This window comes from Pollicipes pollicipes, unplaced genomic scaffold (assembly GCF_011947565.3).
Source record: "Pollicipes pollicipes isolate AB1234 unplaced genomic scaffold, Ppol_2.1 Scaffold_5724;HRSCAF=6776_pilon_pilon_pilon, whole genome shotgun sequence".
In the NCBI taxonomy this organism is placed as follows: domain Eukaryota; kingdom Metazoa; phylum Arthropoda; class Thecostraca; order Pollicipedomorpha; family Pollicipedidae; genus Pollicipes; species Pollicipes pollicipes.
In genome coordinates, this window is record NW_023596746.1 from 44,980,159 (window position 1) to 45,002,794 (window position 22,636).

Below are 22,636 nucleotides of genomic sequence, written 5' to 3' on the forward strand. Positions count from 1 at the left end.
AAGACAACAAAAGCTAAGACAACCCCTGCAATATTAAGTTGAGCTTCAGTTCACCTGTTGTACGGTTCAGCCATGCGTGTGAACCCGGCGGGAAGACAAACGCACCGATCGCCGAGGAGTCTGCGCGCTGGCGTTTATTTGGGTGTGAACGGTAAGCTTACGCGTTGGCTTTGGCAGTGATGGGGCGCACTGGCCGTGTGAAGCCACACAAATATACACGCGGAGACCAATACAAGGGCAGCGACCATGAGACCACAGCCTGCACCTGTAGCGGGGAGCTGAGGGGCTAGACTTGAGTGGCGGTGGGTGTGGCATCTCGCTGCCACCAGCCGACCCAACTAACCGCAACCTACAACATCCGATACATTATCATTGCCGTGCAGAGCATCCGCCGCCCTCTTGCCTTAAAAAGGTGTTTCAGTCGCTTTGTAACGTACTCATAGGCACCATATCTATTGACTGCAGTCATCTGTTTAGACATGTACGGCCTGGTCATTGATTATGGGACCCTCAAGCACGTGGAGAGAGAACCGAGGCACACCGGCCTCATTCGGATACAGCGGTTCCGTGCATCAGCTTGTAGCTATTTGGACCGATCGGCACAGCACGGAAAGCCGCCAAGCAGCGCTTTTACGGGTGTCGCAAGACGGCGTTTATTTGCGATCAGTGGTTGTTTACAAAGTGTGAAGGTAACTCAGTGAGGCTTTGGACAGGCGGCCTCTGACACTGCTAGACGGCTCAGCTGGCTGTTGGCAGCTGGCTGCAGAGCCCTTTCCGTTTGTATTCCTGCCCCATCGTCCATCAACATCTACCGCTGGGTCGGTCAACAACTTCTGCCATCAGCCCCCCAACGAGTAATCGCTGTCATTAACTTCGTCATTAAGTAACCGTAACCATTAACTTGATCATCGTTGAAGATTGGTCGTGGAGAGCTGCACCCTTGGCTGACAATCTCGAACAGCGATAATGTGGCTCATCCATTGACAGGAGACATATCGTGCTACATCGTGCTGCATCGCTGAAAATAAAGCACGGAGGAAATCAGTATGGACACCGGAATGGCTTGCCAAGCGCTCGCAAACCAATTGTGAAGTGAGTGAGTGCAATCGATATTGCTGAAGGCTATTCAAATGGTTGAATCTCGAGCATTTTATGAGGATAAATTGCAAACGCACGGGTCGCAATGGCCTGCATGAAATGGTCAGTGCAGACGCAGATTGGATGAGGCGTGTGCCTTTGATTGGCTCTGAACGATAGGGGAAGGGGGGACACGGCAGGCCAGAAGCCAATACTCTGCCAATATATTTAGAGATAACCGCATCATCGCCACCCTCGTCCAAATCAGCAAATATGGGGTGGTCAAGAATGGACGATAAATTGTCCAGCCTGTCAGTGACAAGGCGCATTCATTCGTAGCTTTGTGCTGTGCTGGACTTCGCAGGGGAGACTAGACGAAACGGAACCCAGCTGGCCGTCCTCCGGTTGACGTAACAGAACAGGCGGCATCGCGCTGCAGTGGCTCCTTGAGCTGATGCGATTAGAAGCTAAAAGATCCGAAAGCACGATGGGTAGTGTTTCGGTGTGCCACGAGTCAAAAGCTGACGGGGCATATAATTGCATTCCTGTAAGACCTAAGGCCACGAATGCCTTACAGACGCATGGTTTAGGAGCAACCAGAAAGTTTTCGGGCCAGCACACTCAACTGCTTATTAAGACGAGTGACTTATCAATTGAGAAGCGCACGTCAAGTTTCAGAATTTGTGAATGGCCAGTACGACTGCTGGCGGTGATCTAGGAGAGGGTAGGGGCGGTAAATGCACTTCAACCCGAAGCGATTAAATATTTTTTATCCAGAATGCGTAAAAAGCATGCTCTTGCGACAGAGGGGAAGCTTGCGCCACCTATCGACCCCGTGCCTCTCGCTTAAGGCCATAAACCTCATGCTCAACATTACACTCATCGACACGGAATGGTATTTTTCACAACGGATCGCCGACCGCTCCCACAGGCCACTGGCTCGCCATTGGTAGCGGCGCTAACCCGGAGCCGCACCGAGCCTGAGGAGCGCGTGCCGGCGTGACCCGGATGCCGGTCGACACGGGAGGTGGGGGAGGGGAGGGGCGGCCCACCCCCGGTGGCGTGCTCCGGTAAACAGAGCCACGCCGTCGCCGGCCGGGGTGTTTACCCCCGGCCGCGGCCGGGGCCCGACCCGTGTCGTCTGTGTGACCTCCGGCGCGTGGCGCGTGTCGACAGCTCCCCCTCCCCTCCCCCGTCCGCCGGGGCCGCCCGGGGAGGGGGGCTGACCGGCCGCTCTGGAAGTGGGGCGGGGCTACGGATGTTTCATACATGGGCTGGTCATGGTAAGTTTGTGACGTCGCAGAAAATGCCGGAGTTAGAGATGTCTCGTCCCAAAATTGTTTACAATGCGCCTAGGGCCATGCTGGCCCATTTCATCAGTGACGGCACATAACATCAGATCGAAAAGTAATGGAGCAAGCCCCGTCCCGGAGACCTCCGCGTCCGGGGACCTCCCCAAGAACCCCGACCCCGCACGCAGCGGCCCGCCAGGTTTGATCCCGCGCTACACAAATAAACCCCGAGCCGGCGCGGTGGTCGCCACCGAAGGCCGCTAGCGCAGGCCTCGACCGCCCGCACCCGAGCCACCCGCATCCGTGACGTCAGCTGTGACGTCGGCATGACGTCACCGTGACGGCAGCGAGAGGCAACGCCAACGGGGCCGAACTAGCTCATGTAGAAGCTCCAGTCCTGCTAGCGCAAACTGCTTTCAATGTGCGCAGCGAACGTGAGCTCAAGCCCAGATAAATTGTCAGCGAAAGTGGTGCGGGGCCTGGGAAACACGATGGCCAAGTAAACCTCGCGTGATAACGCACCTCTGTGACCCTTGCTCATATGCAGTGTCTCAGTCAAGTCATCCCGTTATCCGATGAAAAATCAAGTGACAGAGCGTGTCTGGTTACCTCAGACCAGGAAAGCATGGGTTTGCGTTCTATCCCCAGCGCCCAGGATGCGTCCGCCCGTCGGTGGTTCTCAGAGCCGGATGAGCGGTTCCAATGACGTGCTCCGGGCCGGCGTGACCAGCCCTGATCGCCCATTGTACCAGAGCTGGGGTCGGGTGCGCCGCCCCCCCCCCCCTCCCCCCCCCCCCGCTCCCGCCCGGCTCCTGTGACCAGGATACATCCGGCGGCCAACGACCGGCGATAAAAACTGGACACTACATGTCATGTAAGAGGGGCCTCTCCAGCGTGACGGGCCCGAGCAGGCGCCGGTGGGACCGAAACCAGCTCTGAGTCAGGCAAGCCCAGGCGCCGATGGGGCTGAAACCAGCTCCGAGTCAGGCAAGCCTAGGCGCCGGTGGGGCTGAAACCAGCTCCGAGTCAGGCAAGCCCAGGCGCCGGTGGGGCCGAAACCAGCTCCGAGTCAGGCAAGACCAGGCGCCGGTGGGGCTGAAACCAGCTCCGAGTCAGACTAGACCAGGTGCCGGCCTCCTGTCCCTCGTGCACGTGGGCTCAGCAGCTCGGAAGCGCGGGTGTAAGGACGACAACACTTTGATTCAGGTGACCAAGCCGCCAGTGGCTCATTCCCATACAGTATCAAAACGCAAGCTCTGCAGTAAAAACCTGACCCGCCCGGGTGTAGGTACGTCACGCTCCCCTGGCCCTCCCCCCTCCCCTCCTGCTGACCCAGCTGAAACGCGCAGCGCGCGGCGTACTCACCTCCAGCGCGTCTTCCTCAAGCCTCCGTGTAGTCCTTGCCCTTGTGGCCCAGCCGGCGGGCCAGGTCGGACATGACCTCGCTGAAGATGGTGGCGTCCATGTTCTGGCCGACCATGTAGAGCAGGAACCAGTCACCGATCCGCGAGCGCCGGATGATGACGTTGATGGCGTCGCGGCTGACGAAGCGCAGCCGCACATGCAGGAAGTACGCCCGTACCCGCGGGCTGATCATCAGCACCACGCGGAACAGGTTGTTGATCAGCGTCAGGCCGGCCAGCCCCAGGAACCAGAACCACAGGAACACGTACAGCTTCTCGTTGACGATGTTGAGCGGCAGGATGCACAGTACGTCCATCACCTCGATGTTGCTGGAGGGGCCGTACTTGCGGAAGGTGCACTTGGTCATGCGCGGGAACACCCAGATGAGCGGGTCCACGCGCTCCTCGGGGTCCTGCTCCGAGTACGCGATCACGTCTAGACCGAGCGTCATGAACGCGCCGTCGAAAAACCGGTTCATCAGGAAGATCTGGCCTGCAACAGAGCCAATCTCGCATGAGAGTGTGGAATGACAAAACTTATTGCACACAGAGAGAAGCAGCACGACATTTTTGATAGCATATGCATCAGGACCGATAGTGTCAGATTTGCTGTCTTTGGCAAAGTTATTTAATATCATTTAATTAAAGAAGTACAATCAAAGTACACGAAATTGAGCATGCCCGTCCTCTGACAAATATGCTGGGGCTAATCATGGCCAAATGACGTCATTAGCAGGAGGTGACCTGCTTGGAGGGTGGACTGGAGGAGTTTGTATCTCTCCTGGGACCGCGAGGGCCCACTCGCTGCAGGCACGTGGCCGAGATCAACAACGCCGGAAATGAGACGCGTTGGGGATAAGCGCGGACGTCTCTTCGAGCCCCATCCTTAATGGCGCAGGGCCATTTACAGTAAAAACTGACAGTTTTTATATTACAGGCGAAGCTTATGAGAAATGGCCGGCCTCCCCACGGTATTCCGCATTAGCAACAATGGGATTTGGCGATCAAGCTCCGCAGACATGCATTTCTCATTATACATTTACGTGCGCGACTCGCGGTCGGGTGGTGGCCACCGTGAGTCACACCCGCCCCCATAAACGCCCTACCAGCGTCCCGAGTTAAATAAACAGCTGAATTTGCCGTCCCCAGCGCGAAAACACGCCTCCTCTTCACACGGCCCTGCCAATAATCACCCGACAGCTCGCTGATGTGACCAGCGTCCGTTGTCCCGCGTCTTAATTGTCTTCCGGCGCATCGCCCAGCGCCGGATGTTATGCCCGCGGGGCGTTTTCAATACACCCGCCCTACGTCTCGCGCGGGTGGGCGTTAGGCGCACGTGACCGCCTCTGTCGGCCACGGGCCGGGGTTAGGGGTCAGGTTCCCGGAGCGTGGCGGGCGTCGCCGGCCACGGAGAGTGGGCTTCCGGTGTCCAGCAGCAGCGCCGCGGCCTCATCTCTTAGCGCAGTGACCGGCGGCGGCGGTGATAATGGACCGATCAATTAGGCGGCGGGGGCGGTGAGGGGCGTCGGGCGCGCGTGCCGGTGTCCCCTCCCGCGGCGACGCCCCCGATCAAACAGAGCGCCGCCGTACGGCTGACGGATGGCGGCCGGTCGGCGGCGGCTCCCTCTCAGAGGATTGCGTATCAAAGGTGGCCGAGCGGTGGACGGGGTGGCGGCGAGGGAGTGGGCGCCGTCGGGCCGGACTGATCGACCCACATGGAGCTTGATCGCATCACGGCGCGTGCTGCACCGGTGCTGGCACTAACGCCCGCCGTTGATTCATCACCGCCGGGGCTCCTGCCAGCGGCTGCGCGATCCTCTGCCTGAACACGCCCTGCACGTGACTGGGGTGCTCGCAGCGACCGGGCAACAGGAGCTTTTTCTTCGCGACGGACTGTCGGGACGGCTTAAGATACCATTAGCCTTTGGGACTGGAGGACGGATTTAGTATCTCATGAATGGGGAAACGCATCCCGCCCCCACTGTCGCCTGCAAAGACTCGCTAAATCAGACAGCCTAACCAGGGTGACCAACTGACCAATATCGATCCCGCAATTTCTGGCTTCTTACGCTAGAAACATCGGTGCCGCATGAACGAGCACGCAATGTCCAATGCAACAACTCGCTCGGAGTCTGCGAATATCACATGCGTGGTTACAAGCATGTCACCGCCTAGGACAGGTCGTTGCTACCATAACGCATCATCGGGTTGCAAGCATGCGCCACATAGCATAACCCCCCCCCCCTCTCCATGGATTCCGCGGTGGGGGGGGGAGGGGGTGGCAGGATGGCGGAGCGGACATCGACGCCGGATTCCTGGGAGCCGATGAATCAGACAGGCCTGAGGCGACAAGGACTCGCACCGCCTACCCGCCGAATGACAGTCGCCTGAGGCTATTTAAAGGTGGATCGCGATACAAATAGGTGCACATCTGGCAAGCGAGCGTGGCACATACCGCAAAGGCGCATGCGGTTAATTTTAGCTTTCAGCAAAACAGAGGAGCGGAGGTTGCTTGGTTCGAGCTTAAAGTACATAGGTTCCATGTGTCATGGAGGCAGACGTCTGTGAGATGGCAGTTTAGTCCATGTGACCATGAACAGATCTGACGGGGCAGGTCTGCGTGGAACGAATTCACCGCTGTTAGGTTGAGTTACTCTCAAACAGTTGTGTAGCGCTTGCTGAATCACGTTGCTTCATTCCGGGCATGGAAACAGCAGCGACTGAACTGCAATGCCACCGCCAGAGCTTTTTCTCAGCCCATGGCGATTGAACAAAGCAAACATCATCTTCAGCTCCTGAACCAAAAAAATCTGTTTTCGGACAGCTGTTCATCAGTAACCCCAGCCGGAAGCGAACGTGACATATACCCAGCTAGTCTAGACATCTGTCTAGCTTCACTGACATGCGCTCGCCCGCTGTCGAATGTTTTCACTGAACCGATTTCAGGTCAGCTGACATACCAAAACAGCAGGCAGGCAATCTCAACCAATCACGCGAAATCGACGAAAAGGGGCCAGCTACAGGTTTGCGTTTCGAAGATCTCCAATGCATTCATAGCAATGCATGCAGCTCAGCGAACAGTTGATATGAGGCGCTAGTGATTCAAACTTCCATTTGCGATAGTTTGGTTATAAACAGGAACGTACCAACTGTGTTTGCCAGGGCGAGCAGTTCGCACAAGAAGTACTTGTAGAACCAGTAGTTATGGTGTCGCAGGTTGACCTGCAGGTAGTCTAGCAGCATCTTCTTCTTCTGCTTCTTCTCGACGTCGGCCACCAGCCCGATGTCCATGTCCATGAGCAGGGCGTGGATCTTACCACCCTCCCAGTGCTTCCACAACCACCGCGGGATATAGAACAGCATCGCCTGCAGGCAGAACACGAGGGTCGTCAGAGGCCAACCATGCCGGCCCATGGCTACGTGCGCGTTTGAAGGGAAGTTTCGTTTTCAAGGGACCGGCTGGCACGACCCGCAAACACGGTTCGTGCTTCACTTATGTCTGTGTGCAGGCATGAGTAAGCTATGACCCCAACTGCCTTCAAAAATGAGTCTCAAAATGAAAAGCTTCGTGGTTTATATATTAAGCGCAACAATGAGCAGAACTGTGTTGCTGTCTTCATACGGTGTGTAATGATTCCATAATGTTTTGTCCCAATCCAAACTCAGATTGAATCATAAACTCAGAGGACATCTACAAAAGCCAAAAATGTGCTAAGTCGAAATTCGGAACTCGCAACCAAACTGACATAAACTTGCTGTAAATCTGGGTGTTCTGCTTGATTTTCGTCGGGCTCAAGGCTGTTGAAACAGGTGTATACGGAACTTACATATGATTCTCATCTTTGTTCTCTGGTGGTATACCGGGAGGCGGTAGTTCAACAGAGAGAAGGAACATTTGCTCGTTATGACAAGGAAGCAATTTGAAATTCACTGGAAGGCGCAGCAATGACACGTGCGCAATCCCACAACTTCCGAAGTCCTGCATGAACAGTGTCAGGATCGGTCCCTTGACGATATTCCAGCACTAATGCAATTACGGCCGCTTCCTTTCGCTCCCGGTGAGACACGATAAATCATTGCCTCCGACGCCGCACGGTGGAAATAAGTGCGCGCCAACTCAGCCATTAAATCCCGCTATCAATGGTCCCCTCCGCGTGGCGGCGGTGGCGGTGCGGGGGTGCGCCGCTCATAAATGGGTCGAGACAAGACCCGTCATCGGGCCCGGGTGATGACGTCCGCAGAGCGCGCCCCTGTGTTTCGGAGGCGGACGGTGACGGACGCCCGCCGACGGCTGGCACCGGCGCCGCGCGCTTCCCGCGCGGCCGATCACGTGACCAGCCCGCCCGGGGCGGTCACGTGACTGCGGCGATCCGGGGCGCCACGGGCGTGTACGCGCGAAGGGGAGCTCAAGGGAGCGGCGTTGCTACCGACACGATACCGACGCGCCGGCTCGAGGGAAAGGGAAGAGCGAGCTGTGGAATGCGATGTTTTGGTTTAAGAACGTGGGCCCCCTGTTTCGACCGGCAGTCTCGCTCCCCTGCTGTCGAAGCGCTTGCACGAGTGTGATAACAATGGGAGTTCGAATGCCTATTTGAAGAAACCAATTATTGCTGGCACCACCATTGGGGTTACTTAAGCAAACGGTGGGAAGGGGATGGGGCCGGTCAGTGGCCCGTTCCATTTTTACAGAATGCGCACTCGTCTGTCGCAGTCTCCACGTTCCTAGTCTTCCACTGCACAACCGGCACGTGCGTGAACCGGAAATGAATCAGGGTAGTTAGCAGTCTGAAGCTGATTCAAGCAGAACGCCGCTCATGGGAAAAACCCAGCGGAGCGCGGCGATGCATGCACGTGTGAAACGCACGGAAATAGGACCGCCAGCCCAACGAACCATATAAAACCAAGTGCGCATCGACCCTGGTAGATGTCACCACTGCCACCATGTGCTGATTTCTACCCATAGTGCAGTTAACATGTCGGTTTATGGTTCGAAATATTTTAGGGAGTCAGAACATTAATTTTTAGGAAATTTAAAGGATTTTGCGGCGAGATAGCCGATTAGCGGAACCAGTCAGCACTACATTATACGGGGACGCGGGTTCGCCGTAATGCAATTGAAAGATCTCAAAACTTACGTCACGGCAACTAAAATTTCACCGCACTTAACTTCAGGGCATGTTTCTGCAACAGGCCGCTGAAATGCTTTTGACGTCTTTTAGGTATGAAACTGGGAGTCAGGAAAAATCTACGGTTTGCCATTTTTTTAAAAGATATAGTTCAATACGGTCATCGGCCGACCAACTGAAACGGTGTATCATGAAAATTAAGTGACATCGGACCAATCAGGAAGGCCCTACTGCATCACGATATAGGTCCCTGCCACAAAAATACGCAATTTTCCGATGAACAGCATGAAGCATGTTGCAGACGGCGTATATCCATTGCATCGTGCAGTGTGCGCAACATCTTTTGTCGCCCTAACTTGACCGGGCCTCCGAGACACTTGATTCCAACCTTACCCAGACTGTGATGCGTCATCCTGTTGTTTCCTTGCAAATCTTAAATGGCAATTTCACTGCCCATGAAACTAACCTCTGACCACTTTTTTTAAGTGTGTGCATCCCAAAGCGTGCAGCCCGTACCCGAGTGGGCGCGTCTCGCGCCGGGTGTGTGGATCACACGCACACGTGCGAGCGTTTGCGTGAGCGTTAGAGCGCGCTTACAGCCGCACCCAATGAACGACATATGCGCGAGACAAATGGGCGCGGTCTCAGGTCTGCGGTGGTAGCCCGACGATAGCCGGGGCTGAAGACGTGCGCCGCGAGAGCGCGCTCGCGGGAAACATGGTGTAGAAGTTATCTACGAGCGGGGCGGCAGATTGCGTAGACCGATAAGCTTAATCTGAAGATAAGCAGAGGCAGCTTTGCATTAAAACCCGAGGGCAGAACAACAACGGCAACCAGTAGGAGTTGCGCGGCGTGGGGCGAGGGAGTGATCACAGATGAGTCCCAGCTGTAATCACTTCAGTGACGTTAAAAAGCAAGCTAATTTGCGTTAAACAGCGACGAACATTTATATATATATATATATATATATATATATATATATATATATATATGCATGTTCGATTAACAATGGCTCCTGACACAGCACTGACGACCGTTTTGACCTCCCGTTCTAGTTTTCGGGCTTTTGACTTGGCATTATCGTTTAGATTAAAGATGGTTCGCCCAAAATCACTCATATATTCGTAGCTCTTTATGTTCTTGCATGTCCAGATCCTATATCATCGTTGAAGAAGACTGAATGGCACAATAAATACATTTTGCGTTTTAAAGAATGAAAATTGTGCACTCCTATTGTTTTTTTGTTGTACGAAGAACACAAATAAAGCATGGCTAATTTAAATCAGACAGAATCTCATGATGGGAACACTACAAAGACACAAACATATTGCCACAATCAACATCAGTGGTGTTCACCGCCCACCGCCTAATAGTTGAAGTGTTGTACCAAAAATTGTTCGTCTGTTTAGGGCTCACGAGAGTTCGTTAATTAAAATACTTTCCCAAATATGAAGCAGTCTTCTATCATTGCACGTCCGCAATATGTCAGTTTTGTCTGTCAGTTGTCGTCGTGTCAATGGCCTGTCGTGTTCGTGTCGCATGTGGTCCAGAGGTGCCCCGACTCGTAAGTGCATTGCCATGCGTCGTGAGAGCGTCGTTGTGGTTACACCGATGTAGTGTATGAAACAAATTTGCAGCCTTCGAGGTTGCATTTGAATTGATACAGGTTACACCGACATTTATACACGTTTATACACGTTTCACTTATACACGTCACACTGACATGACGCACTGACATTTCACGGACGTGTAATGACAGAGCACGCCTTCAAATTTGGGAAAGGATATTCATTAACAAGCTCTCTCCAGCCGTAAATAGACAAATTTGTGTACAACGCTTGAATTATTCGGTGGTGGACGGTGAGCAGTATTGATGTGATCGTGGTAATACGTTTGTGTCTTTGTAGTGTTCCCATCATGGCATTCTGTCTTGCTTCAATTAGCCATGCTTCATTTGTGTTCTCCGTACAAAAATCCAACAGAAGTGCACAATTTGCATCCTTTAAAACCCAAAACTTACTTCTTATGTCACTCAGTCTTCTTCGGCGACGAGATAGGGTTTCGAATCGTAAGTATGTAAAAAGCTACGAATATATGAGTGATTTTGAGCAAACCATCTTGAATCTAAACGATAATTCCAAGTCAAAAGCCCCGAAACTAGAACAATGCGTCAAAAAGTTCGTCAATGCTGAGTCAGCAGTCATTTGTAATCGAACATGCTTAAGAGAAGGGATTCTGCCAAAATGTTTCAACATAAAAATATACGAGCAGGCAGTTAAGAAAAAACGTTTTACCAAAATGCGTAGAGAACGACTCGTGAATCACCAACCGCAGCAAAAGAAGACGACCTTTGAAATCCTTAAGAGAAAGAAAGAAAAAATTAGAGAAAGAGCCACAGGTATGTTGCCCTGAACATGAACTAGAACAAAAAGTACTTGACAAGCTTGACATGATTAAATGTGATGCTAGACGTCTTGCTAGAAACAGAATCTTAAAAAGGCCTCACAGCTCCATAGTAGACGTATAGTATTACCGGAAACTGCAGATGGTTACGTCACTTTATCTCTCCACGATCTTACTGAGGAACAAAAAGAAATGCATTCCCTTGGACTTCATTGCCACCTGTGGTCGAAATATGATAAACTTAAGAACAAAGTAAAACCAGAAATTGTTACCAGGATATATTAAACTTGGAAGAAGAGGACATGGCTATCGCACACAAGGATCTAAAGAACAGCTTACTGGGAGAGAGCACGAAAAAAGGTGGAAATGACAGGAGCAAGATATTCACACAATTACTAAGGACGGCGGCAAAGAAACTTTGAGAAAAAGAGAACGTCGTCATTCGGCGAGCGGACGTAATAGTTGATAGCAATGAATATCATGAGAAGATAAACTCTATCTTGAACGACGACAAGAAGTTCCGGCGCATCACAAAAGATTCAAGAGACAAACCCAAGACAAACCCTAGCAAGCTAACCACTGCCGCCAATGCCGCCGTTGATGGCATACACTTTTTCAAGATAACAGACGAGTTTGCGCCTGGTTATGCTTATGGGTCTGTTAAAAATTCAGAAAAATGGGAACACCCTTCGTCCAATAATTTCGCAGATCCCTTCCCCAACCTATAGAATTGCAAAACGTCTTAATGGTCTTCTGCCCCCACATCTTCCCATGTCCGATACCTTATCGTCAACGGATGAGTTTATTGATATAGTGTGATCTATCTCGTCAACATAAGGGTCTACTAGCCTTCCTAGATGTTGAAAATGGATTTATAAACGTGCCCATTGAAAGAACCATATACATCATCCTTGACCACGCTTACACCAATCTTGAAATTCCTCCTCTCAAAATAATAAAGCGCCTTCTTGAGCAATTACTAAAAGCCTGCAGGTTGGAGGTTCCTTTCCGCGGGCCTGATGGACGAATGTATTGCCAAATTGAGCCGGTTGCATGGGGTTACCTCTAGGACCTTAATTCGCTAATTTCTTTATCGGACGCGTGGAAGCCGACACACTACAAAATGACGACATAAGACCCGATATTTACTGTCACTATGTAGACAATACCTTTGTGGAAGTTAGGGACATTGGTCATCTAAAACGTCTCAAAAACACATTTGAAGGGCAGTCTCGCTTAAATTCACAAAAGAGCTAAGTGTGCAAAACATAATACCCTTTCTTGACGCGTCTGTTGATGGACGAGGACAGCGATTTCAAACGACTGTGTACCGAAGGCAAACTAACATCGGACGGTGCTTGAATGCTGACATTAAGTGTTCTCGACGCTACAAAATTAACGTCATAACGTCATTCACTAGACGTCCATTTAAGCACTGTTGCGACTGGACATGACTGCATTCGGACTTGGTAAGAATCAGACACATCTTGGTGAACAACGGGTTTTTAGCACTACTAATATGATTGTGGCAATATGTTCGTGCTTTTGTAATGTGTCCATTATGAGTGCATTTTATATGTATCGACGTAAAAATAGGATTCTGTCTCACTTTAATTAGCCATGCTTCAGTTGCGTTCTCCATACCAAAACATGTTTTCCAATGGTAGCGCACAATTTTTATCATTTATCATCATCATATCATATCATGTCATATAATAATTGAAAACTAATTCCTTATGCCCTTCAGTCTTCTCCGACGATGAGACAGAATCTCGAAACGTAAGGAGGTAAAAAGCAGGGAATTTATGAGTGATTTTGTGCGAACCATCTTTCATTTTAACGATAATACCAAGTCAAAAGCCCGGAAACTAGAACGATGCGTCATAACGTTCGTCAATGCTTTATCTATCTATCTATCTATCTATCTATATATATATATATATATGCATATTTATATATATTTATATATATATATATAGCATGCGATGGCTAGTTGAAGGGCTGTATGAATCACGAATTAAATGCGCGGAACACTTCCTCACATCATAAACCGTGAACAGCGTTCATGTCGCCATTAAATGAACGCATATCACCTAGGCACCCGTTAAACCAGAACACTGCCTTCGCAGGTGTCAATTTCGAGTGAAAGCGCAGTCTTGCCTTACTATTTTCCACCTCGCCACGGTTCCCGACTGCTGACCTCCAGTCGGCACCGGCTTTCCACCTATTTTGTGCCAGCGCCGGTCATTGGCGCGGCCGAACCACCTGCGCCGTCGGGCGCATGCAGAGCGGCCGCTCATTACGACTTGCTTGAGTTTGTCACAAGACGGCCCGGTCGATGCTGCTTCAAGCAGCCGCGCCGGGAAAATGACCCAGGCGCATGAGGGCTGGGTTCGCCCATCGACCAGTTGCCTTTTGACAGGCGTGGTCGATGCCCAAGGGCTGCTGACAGGTGGGGGTCGATGTCTAGATTATCCTCAGGGGCAATTGTCCCGCGCAGCATTACATGCCTTGTGGTTCGGTGACAGCGATGATTGAGCCGTTCCTTTTCTTGTGAAATGTCTGTGTGCTGTGCGTATTAGCGATGCGCGCTCAAACACGGGAAAACACCGACCACACATTTGGCAGTGGTCGAAACGGTAATGATGTAACAGAAGCTGGTGCGTAATGGGTTTAAAAATAATCAGATACTCTAATGATCGAGCACTTCGATTTCTTCGAGTTATTGGACGAGGTGGGGCAGGCTCCACAAATCCTGTGAAATGAAAGTGCAAGGTCCTAATATAATTCAGTGCGACTATCTCGCACGAATCCATAAGTGAAACAAGTGCTACTTGGAGGGATCAAAGTAAGCATTGCACCATATGATGATATATGAATGGGAGCTCAATGAGTTCAACGAGTGGCACGATTGTGACATGAAAAAGGAAAAAAGATATTATGTGTAGGTCGCAGGATCTCACAAAACCTCTGAAAAACTGCATTCGTGGGACAAATTTTGAATGGTTGTCTGTTACATATGAACAGCAGTCCCAAGTGAACGAAAAGGAAGCGGCATTTCGTCGCAGTACGTACGTTGTTTTATCATGTTACCAGATGCCCTTGGCAACAAGCGTTCTTATTTTGCGCACAGATGTGCTTTGGCTACCAATAAACGTTTGCTGCTTGCTTACCAATACTTCCAAATTCCTATTTACTCTTATTAAGAGCAGTGACAGGCATCCCATAAATGAACGCACTCACAGGCCCCCATAACATTTTTGAGGCACGAAAAATATCTGTAACACGTACACCAATGAAAATATTTCTCCTCTGTACGAACACGCGGCCGGGTGGCCGGCTGGACACCCTTCGCTCGGATGGGGGGTAAACTTGAACCCCTCTAACATCTCGAGAACTACGAAAGCTAGAGACACCAAATTCACAGAGTATGTTGACCTGTACTTGAACTCACTTACGTCAAAAGTTGAGGATCATAGGTCACGACCTTCGGGTCAAATAAGGTCAAGCGTGGTCAAATTACAGGTTAGTCTCCAAAGTGCCCCAGAACCTAGAGAACTGTTTCTAAGCAAAAGTTAACATGATAATTTAAGGTCAGTGACCTTGTTTGACCTTTTGAAGGTCATGGTGGCCGAAATTACACAAAATTGCTCTGAGTCTTGCGCCTCAATAAGCGACAAAGTTGACACTAGACAATATGCTACTAAAAGTCAAATATTGACTTGTGTCATTTCAGGTCAGTGACCTATTCTGACCTCAAATAAGTCCATGGAAGATGTAGAATGCAGTTCCTGCTATAAATAAATTCGAAATGATCACCAGAAACTATTCCATACAGCAAGCCCTAGAGCAATAAAACAGGTTGGGTTTGACCATGGTCTGACCTTCATACCTGACCATAGGTCAATGCAATTTATTCATTCAATATTTGTGTTGTCTAAGAAAGCATTTCAGAGATGCATGGCTTCGTCTAACACTCCGTTGCTGCATCAGATTGAACGATTCCCTAGAAATTGACTTCGCCGAAACCATGGTCTGACTTTGACCTGCCGTAGTTCAGCGACCTTCCAAGATGCATCTAAATTTTCTCCCAAATGGTCTGCTATTCAATTATCTCCAGCTATGCAAAGTTTGGCGTGGCTACGCCGTGCCGTTCGGAAACCATTCTGAAAATACCTTCGGGAGGCGATTTGACCCCCCACCCGAGCGTGTGTTAACATAAGTTTAACAGAATAAAGACAACGCGTCTCTTTCTGCAACCGAAATCGACATCGGAAAAGGCAAAAGGAATGCGTTAAAGACCCGCAATTTTTGAACGATTGCAGCCTGCTTTTTACAACACTTTAACATATTCACAACAAACTTCTGTACATAATGAACAGCACCACCAACCACGGCAGTGTGACGTGACACCAACGCTCTCAAACGTCACAGGAAGCCGACGACAAAGCTTACTTGCATAACAGGGAAGCCGTACCATGGCAACGTCCGATGCACCAATGCTTGTTGATTGTCCAGGCATCCTTGGATGATTCTAATGTAATTCTTGCCTGTGTGATGCATACCAGTTAATGCCTGTTGACACTGAGAGCAAACCAAATGCACGATGCCAGGCAACGCCTGTAAAAATGACGTAGACAACCAGTTCACTTCAGTGAAGATCATTGTAAAGGGTGTTAACACGCGCACGGGTGCCCGGTTGGATACCCTTCGCTCGGGTGGGGGTCAATTTGACCACCCTGAGATCTCAGACACTATAAGAGCTAGAAATACTAAATTCACAGGGTGTATTGAACTGTACGTGAATTCACTTAGGTCGAAATTGTAGGTTCCTTAGTCACGACTTTCCGGTCAAACAAGGTCAAACAAAGTCAAATACCAGGCAGGTCTCCAAAGGACCCCTAGTACCTAAATAACTGTTCTAAGCGAAAGGTCACATGCCCATATAATGTCAGTGACCTTGTTTGACCTTTTGAAGGTCATGGTGACCAAAATCATGTAAGACCGATTTGAGCTTTGCATTTGAATAAGATGTAAAGATTACGCTAGGTAGTATGTTCCTAAAAACAAAATGTTGACCTAGGTCATTTTAGGTCAGTGAATTATTCTTACATTTACAAAGTCCATGGAAGGTGAATAATGCGGTTCCTTTTATCAATAAATTCGAAATGAGGACTAAAACTGCCCCATACAGCAAACCCTAGAGTAACAAAACAGGTTGGTTTTTACTTTGGTCTGACATTCATACCTGACCCTAGGTCGATGTGATTTGTTCATACAATTGTTATGTTGCCTAAGAAAGTTTCTCAGAGATGCACGGCTTCGTCTAACACTCCGTTGCTGGATCATATTGAATAATTCCCTCGGAATTCCCTTCGCTGAAACCATGGCCTGAATTTGACCTGTCATAGGTCAGCGATCTTACAAGGTACATCTAAATTTTTGATGTCAGGCCATCCATGCAAAATTTGGCACGGCTAGGCCGCGCCGCTCGAAAACCATTCCGGCAAAACCTTCGGGGGAGGACAATTTACAGCCCCACCACCTGAGCGCGCGATAAATACTATACCAGACTTGTCGGCCTTTTTACCGATGGCGGTCATTGAACGACGCGTGGAACATGTAACTAGCGTTTTGCAATTTGTCTAACGGTGACAGCCTTTCCTGGCAGATCATACGCGATATCGTCCTTTTTGCACTCATTGCCCTAGACAGTGTATGATCCTTTGCGTGAAACTACACAACATTCAGGACAGGAACAATTGCCTAAGTATATAATAAGAATTTCCTTAGGACCCCTCTAAAGGTTTAGTTAAGAGTTACTAGATATGAATTCGCGGCATCTTCTGAATCATGCTATCTATTAAATAATTTGACAGACGTTCGCTCCTGCACTCCGGCAATTAGACGATGCATCTTTTCGTATAGGCCTTATGGAAGGGAAGGCAACTTATTAATACTTTCTTCTTAGCTTAGCCGTAACACTGATGCTACGGCTTGGAGTAATTAGACTTGACGCTACCATCAGCATGAGCCTCAGCCACAACATTTATACGTGACATGAAGGCAAGGTCAGTTGAGGGCAGAATGCAAAGCAGCTAATGTTACGACTGCTTGGCATCTGGTAGCATTGAGAACCTTATCCTACAACTTATAATTGTCTTAGTTGAGGTTTATCAATTACAACCTTCGCTGAAGTATATTTGTGCTTCTGATTGCGAGTCTAAGGCTGACTCATGAACAAAGATGAGAAGGATTGTACCCAGTAACTATAACGGAGGCATCAGGCAATGACATGGTTTAGTTTTAAAAGAGAGGTCGTGTTTAAAACGCCAAGCAATTCCTAAATTTAATCCAACATTCAAAACCTAGGAAGCACTTTAAGCACAAAATGCAGCTACAAAATAATGAAAACATTGCCTCTTCAAAGTTTTTGATCGCCTGACTTTATCGAACGCTGCGGCAGAATGTGAGACATGTTCCTAAGATGTAGTTTATACGGGAATATGCCAATATGTATATTTAGGCGATAAAGTCCTGCCATATTTGCGACAATAGCGTGCGACCTCGCGCGATAAGCAAAACTTAACAAAGCTATTACAAGCGTGGCGAGCAAACGTTTTTGCAACACGGAAACTCCACCCAAAACTGGCAATATCACGTAGCTTGCTCTGTATCAGTCTTTCTTAAAACCCAATGGTGTGATTACGTCACCGACTACGACTTTTGTAGACTCGTCATTCACAGGCATTATGGCCTGAACATATTTTCGTCATACCATTTCAGATCTGTGTACAACCAGACTTAATGGGTTTTGAGAGCGTGCACCACACCTAGGTCCTGCTGTGCAGGCGTGACTTCTCTTGTTTTGGAGTGCCGTACCCGGCCATCAGGCTTCAGTGTATGAAGCGCACGTTAAAGCACAAGTGCGCTTCAACGCTAATTTCGAATTACTGCCTTTATTGCAGAAATGGACAATATTCGTTTGGAAAACACGCATCCCACAAAGTACTTTACTTGCCGTATTGCCGAAGTCAGAGTGCCTACATTGGCATCTATGCATGTATGCGTGAACACTCCCACGGCATATGCTTTTGACACTTTGCTCTATGCATCATCCTTTGACGATTCCTGGATCGAAGTTTCACTCCAATACCTATGCTTTTCAGAATAATGGTTCAATTGGGCGGTGTTTAAACGGAGCAGTAAGCAGGATTTGTTAAAAAAATAAAGTGTATATTTCTTCCAACTTTTTGTTGCAAATATTTGCGATTAACTGTTCAGCATGGCAATAAAACAACCAACGGGGCTGAATTGAATGCAAACAAAGCAATGAATCAGAATAACGAACTGAACCGTGCTTGTGAGGTGTGGTGCCACCATGTGTGTGTGTGCGTGTGTGTGACATTGGGGCTTTATGACGCACTCAGCTGCTAAGGCCATATGGCGTCGCCTGCCTCTCACCCTGGCAGGAAGGGCGGGCACCACGGAGAATCGAACCCCGTACCTCTGGTTTCCCAGACGCGCAGTGGTTAACGCAGACGCGCTAACCGGCACCGGCACCCTGATGCCACCATGATGGATTTTAAAATATATTCCGGCATAAAATGGTTTGGTGGCATCTTCCCAAGGTGGTATGATTCTGGGCGTCCACCATACCATAATTATTCAACTGTTAGCTATTTCAAACGCAGAGGATCGCTGAGAATCTGTTATGAAGTGCTTCATGGAATGTTCGTCCCCTTTAGGTGTACTTCCTCTTGCAGCGACAGAGCTCATTTGTGCACTACTTCCTTGGCGTTTTGCAACGATGCTAAGATCATTACGCAATTCGTGAAGTATCTTTAATGTTAAAAAGGCATACAACGATAAAACATCAATATTGCATGGGTGGCTGAACCGTGTTCCTCTTCGCAAGAAATCCACTAATAGAATGGAAATCGACCCTTTATTTCCGAGACAGGAGTGCATATATGATTATATCTATTACCCGATTTCGTTGATTCAGCTGTTTTCAGCCGTTTTCAGTTTCAGATTCAGGCATTACTTTAGCCTGATCACCTTTTAACAAGCCTCCGTCAAGGTCGTCGCGTCATTTGTGTGTGTGACCTATCAATAACAACGCCAGCAGCTGGGGTGCAGACAGGTCCGTGCGTACTTGCCTTATGGTCATTGCGAATATTTTTTAATGAATTGTGTTTTCTCATCGGCAATGGTCGTTCCATATCACATTTCAAGCCATGATATGATGAGATAGTTAACGTCCAGCGTGTAGAAAACACTGTATTACAAACTGTGGTGCATAAATTCGCATACTAGATTCATTAGCCTGCTTCAAATTTGACCATACGTTCTGAAGCCCCGTGGGGTCTCACACTATGACCATTTCAGAATTATGGCCAGTTCCAGAGAACAGAATGGTTATCACGTTCTCTGTCAAAATTATACAGCATCGTGTCAATTCAATCATGAACACGCATGTCCAGTACCTTGAAAGGCTTTACCTAAGATTCGATACGGGGTTCCATCATCAGTAGAAGTTAACACTGAGACAGAACATTGGCTGAGACATGGTTCCGTATGAGACTATGCGAGATTACGGCCGTTTTCAGACAATGCGTTCCGAGGTGTTTGCAACGCATGGTCTGACTGGAACACGAGGAAGGCGAGAACCATGCTGTACCGTGCAAGGTTCCTGCTCTTCAGCGTGGTTACTGGTCTTTCTTTAGCGAAAGCAGAAAGCATGTCGCTGTTGAGGTGCAACGTGCTGTGCAACACCTGATCTCCAGTTAACTAATGTGTTACCAAATGCGCCGACGAGGACTCACCTGGAAAAACAAGCAGAAGCACACCCACTGGTAGTACTTGATGTACTTGATGTCGCCGTCATGCTGCGGCTTCCCGATGCCGGGGTACACCACCTCCCCCGTCTCGCCGGGCCTCTTGGCCATCTTGAGGTGGAAGGCGGACGGCACGTGGTACGTGGTGTGGATCCAACAAAACGTGTTGACCACGTCCTCTGGAATGTCCTTGGAGTGGATGCAGTCGATGGGGTTGCCGACATACTGCCTCGTTGTGACGATCAGCGAGAACGCCAGCAGGATTAGCACCGTCACCGAGTAGTGGATCCTGAACACGGCCGAGTCGGTCTGCACGTGACTGACTTTGATGAAGCTCTTGAGGCCGCGAAAGATGTCCAGCATGGTGGCGACCGGCGCGCGGCTCGGCTGGCGGCGAGGTCGGAGGGGCTGCCCGGGGTGCCGCGGCGCGCCGCTGTCGCATCGAGCCCCGACGGCGCGACGTCTGCCCGACCGCGCTGCTCACGGCTGTCGCGCGGCGCCGCTCATCCGGATCGCATTCGGACATTATCCCCGGCCGGCAACATGGCACGCAGCCGACACCGACCGCGCCGCAGAGCCGGCGCCGCCCGCGCCGGAAAGCCGACGCCGCCGCTCCGGTTCGAGGCGCCCGAGCCGCTCTGGGACGGGCAAGCTGCAGTGGCGCTGCCGCTATGGGGGGGGGGGGGGGGAGGGCTTAGACGGCGCCGATCGGCGGAGCTAGAGCAGCTGGGGTCCGACCTCGAGTGACTCGAGGAGGGTCAGCTGACGGTCGAGGGGGGTCAGCGGACGGTCTAGGAGGGTCAGCGGACGGTCGAGGGGGGTCAGCCGACGGTCGAGGGGGGTCAACAGACGGTCAGGGAGGATCAGTGGACGATCGAGGAGGATCAACTGACGGTCGGGGGGGGGGTCAGCGGACGGTCTGTGAAGTCCTCGGAGGATCGAAGAGGGGCAGATGACGGTCCGGAGAGCCGGTCAAGGATGACCTCTGGCGGTCGCCCGTCCGCCTCACCTCCTCCGCGTCCCACACTCCTGCTCCGTCCACCCCGCCTCGGAGTCGGCCGTCGGACGGTCGCTCTCGGCCTCGCCGCCGTGTCGTGCTCGACGATCGCGTCGGCGCGCGCCGGCGGTGCTCCGACGACCTCTGGCAGCCGACTAGGCCGCCGTCGCCGCCGGCACCTGCCATTTGGCGGTGGCCGCGACGCCGTCCGCGCCGCTGCGCCCGCCTATTTCAGGTGCGGACACCGCCTCCTAAGGCCCATAAACTGTACACCCGTGCCGGTAGAGCAGGCAATACCGCCGAATGAACGGAAGGCAGTGGACGAGCAACGCTGTAGCTTTGCGGCCTGGGGTATGCAGGACTCAACGATGGGGGTGGGGGGAAACAAAAGTCGTCGAAAAGACTAATAATTCATCCTGTAGGCATGCAAAATTGCTGGGTGACGTAATAAAACGCGGCATGCTTTCATTTGTTTGTCTTACGTGTTTACCTTAAAGTTTTATTTCCCAGCATCTATTCACGCTCATATGAATGCATACAATGCATCTGATAAGTAGAAGGGGGCATCTGCTTCCGGGGACGGCGACGTGAAAACACTCCCAGTTTGCATCGTTGAAAAGCTTCTGCTGCTGGTTCGAACCTACCTGTATCATAACATGAAACGCGTGTCTACTTTTGACCGTACCTCTCTTAAACATAGGAATGCTTATCGATGGACTCTGCCGCCATGCTCAATGCCATGCGCCATTCGGATAACGGAACCATAAATGCGCGTCGATATGTTTTGGTTCAGATCAAGAGCTACGTTCAATGCATTGGTACACCAACGCTGGCCTCCATTTTAAATGGCTTAAACGTCGTGAACGCGTTAGGGCTCTGTAGTAAGTCAGAAAGCGTTGAAAGTATTCAATAGATTTCCTATCGTGTGCAACCAGCGTCAACGGCTGAGAGGTGCAGTACAGATTCCCAACGACTTTGACATGTTTCACATTCATTCCATGATCTATCAAAAGGTATGAGATCTGGCGTAATATGTAGAAAATCCTGAGACAGGAAGGAGCAGTAAAAATTTGGTAGCGAAGACAGCAGTCGCCATCATTTGGTTTCCGATGATACACACAGCTGTATTATGTATAGATTATCATAAGCCTTCTGATGATATGCGATGCATCGAAACGTTGACGACTTACATAAATGATAGCGATTGCCGTCCTCACGATCAAATGTATAATGCATATCAACGCGCTATGCATTCAAATATATTAATATGACATAGGCACCTTGGAGTACTTTTAAGCTAGAAAATTTCTCTACCCACGAGCCTGCTAAAATTTGGAGCCGTGGGCATGTTTCTGAGTCAGGAGTGGCAGCTCAAAATGGGCGGAATCAAACCGGAATCTGGAGGATCAATCTGACCCGACAATGACATTTGGAATGGAAATACGTCAAAAGGTGCGGTATACGGTCAATATTTGAGATAAATATATCCATTTACGAA

General features: G+C 50.1%; 1 protein-coding gene across 1 annotated transcript in view; it reads right to left on the minus strand.

Annotated features, from left to right (window-relative positions):
• LOC119103345 (innexin shaking-B) overlaps positions 1 to 20,755 on the minus strand; it is a 25,803-nt gene extending 5,048 nt beyond the window's left edge. The window contains exons 1-3 of the mRNA XM_037226846.1: positions 20,130 to 20,755; positions 6,919 to 7,138; positions 3,735 to 4,265 (exon numbers count right to left, since the gene is read on the minus strand). Of these exons, the coding sequence (XP_037082741.1) occupies positions 3,751 to 4,265; positions 6,919 to 7,138; positions 20,130 to 20,504 (1,110 nt within the window). The 5' untranslated portion in view covers positions 20,505 to 20,755 and the 3' untranslated portion in view covers positions 3,735 to 3,750. The remainder of the gene's footprint in view (positions 1 to 3,734; positions 4,266 to 6,918; positions 7,139 to 20,129) is intronic.
• Positions 20,756 to 22,636: the final 1,881 nt, after the last annotated feature.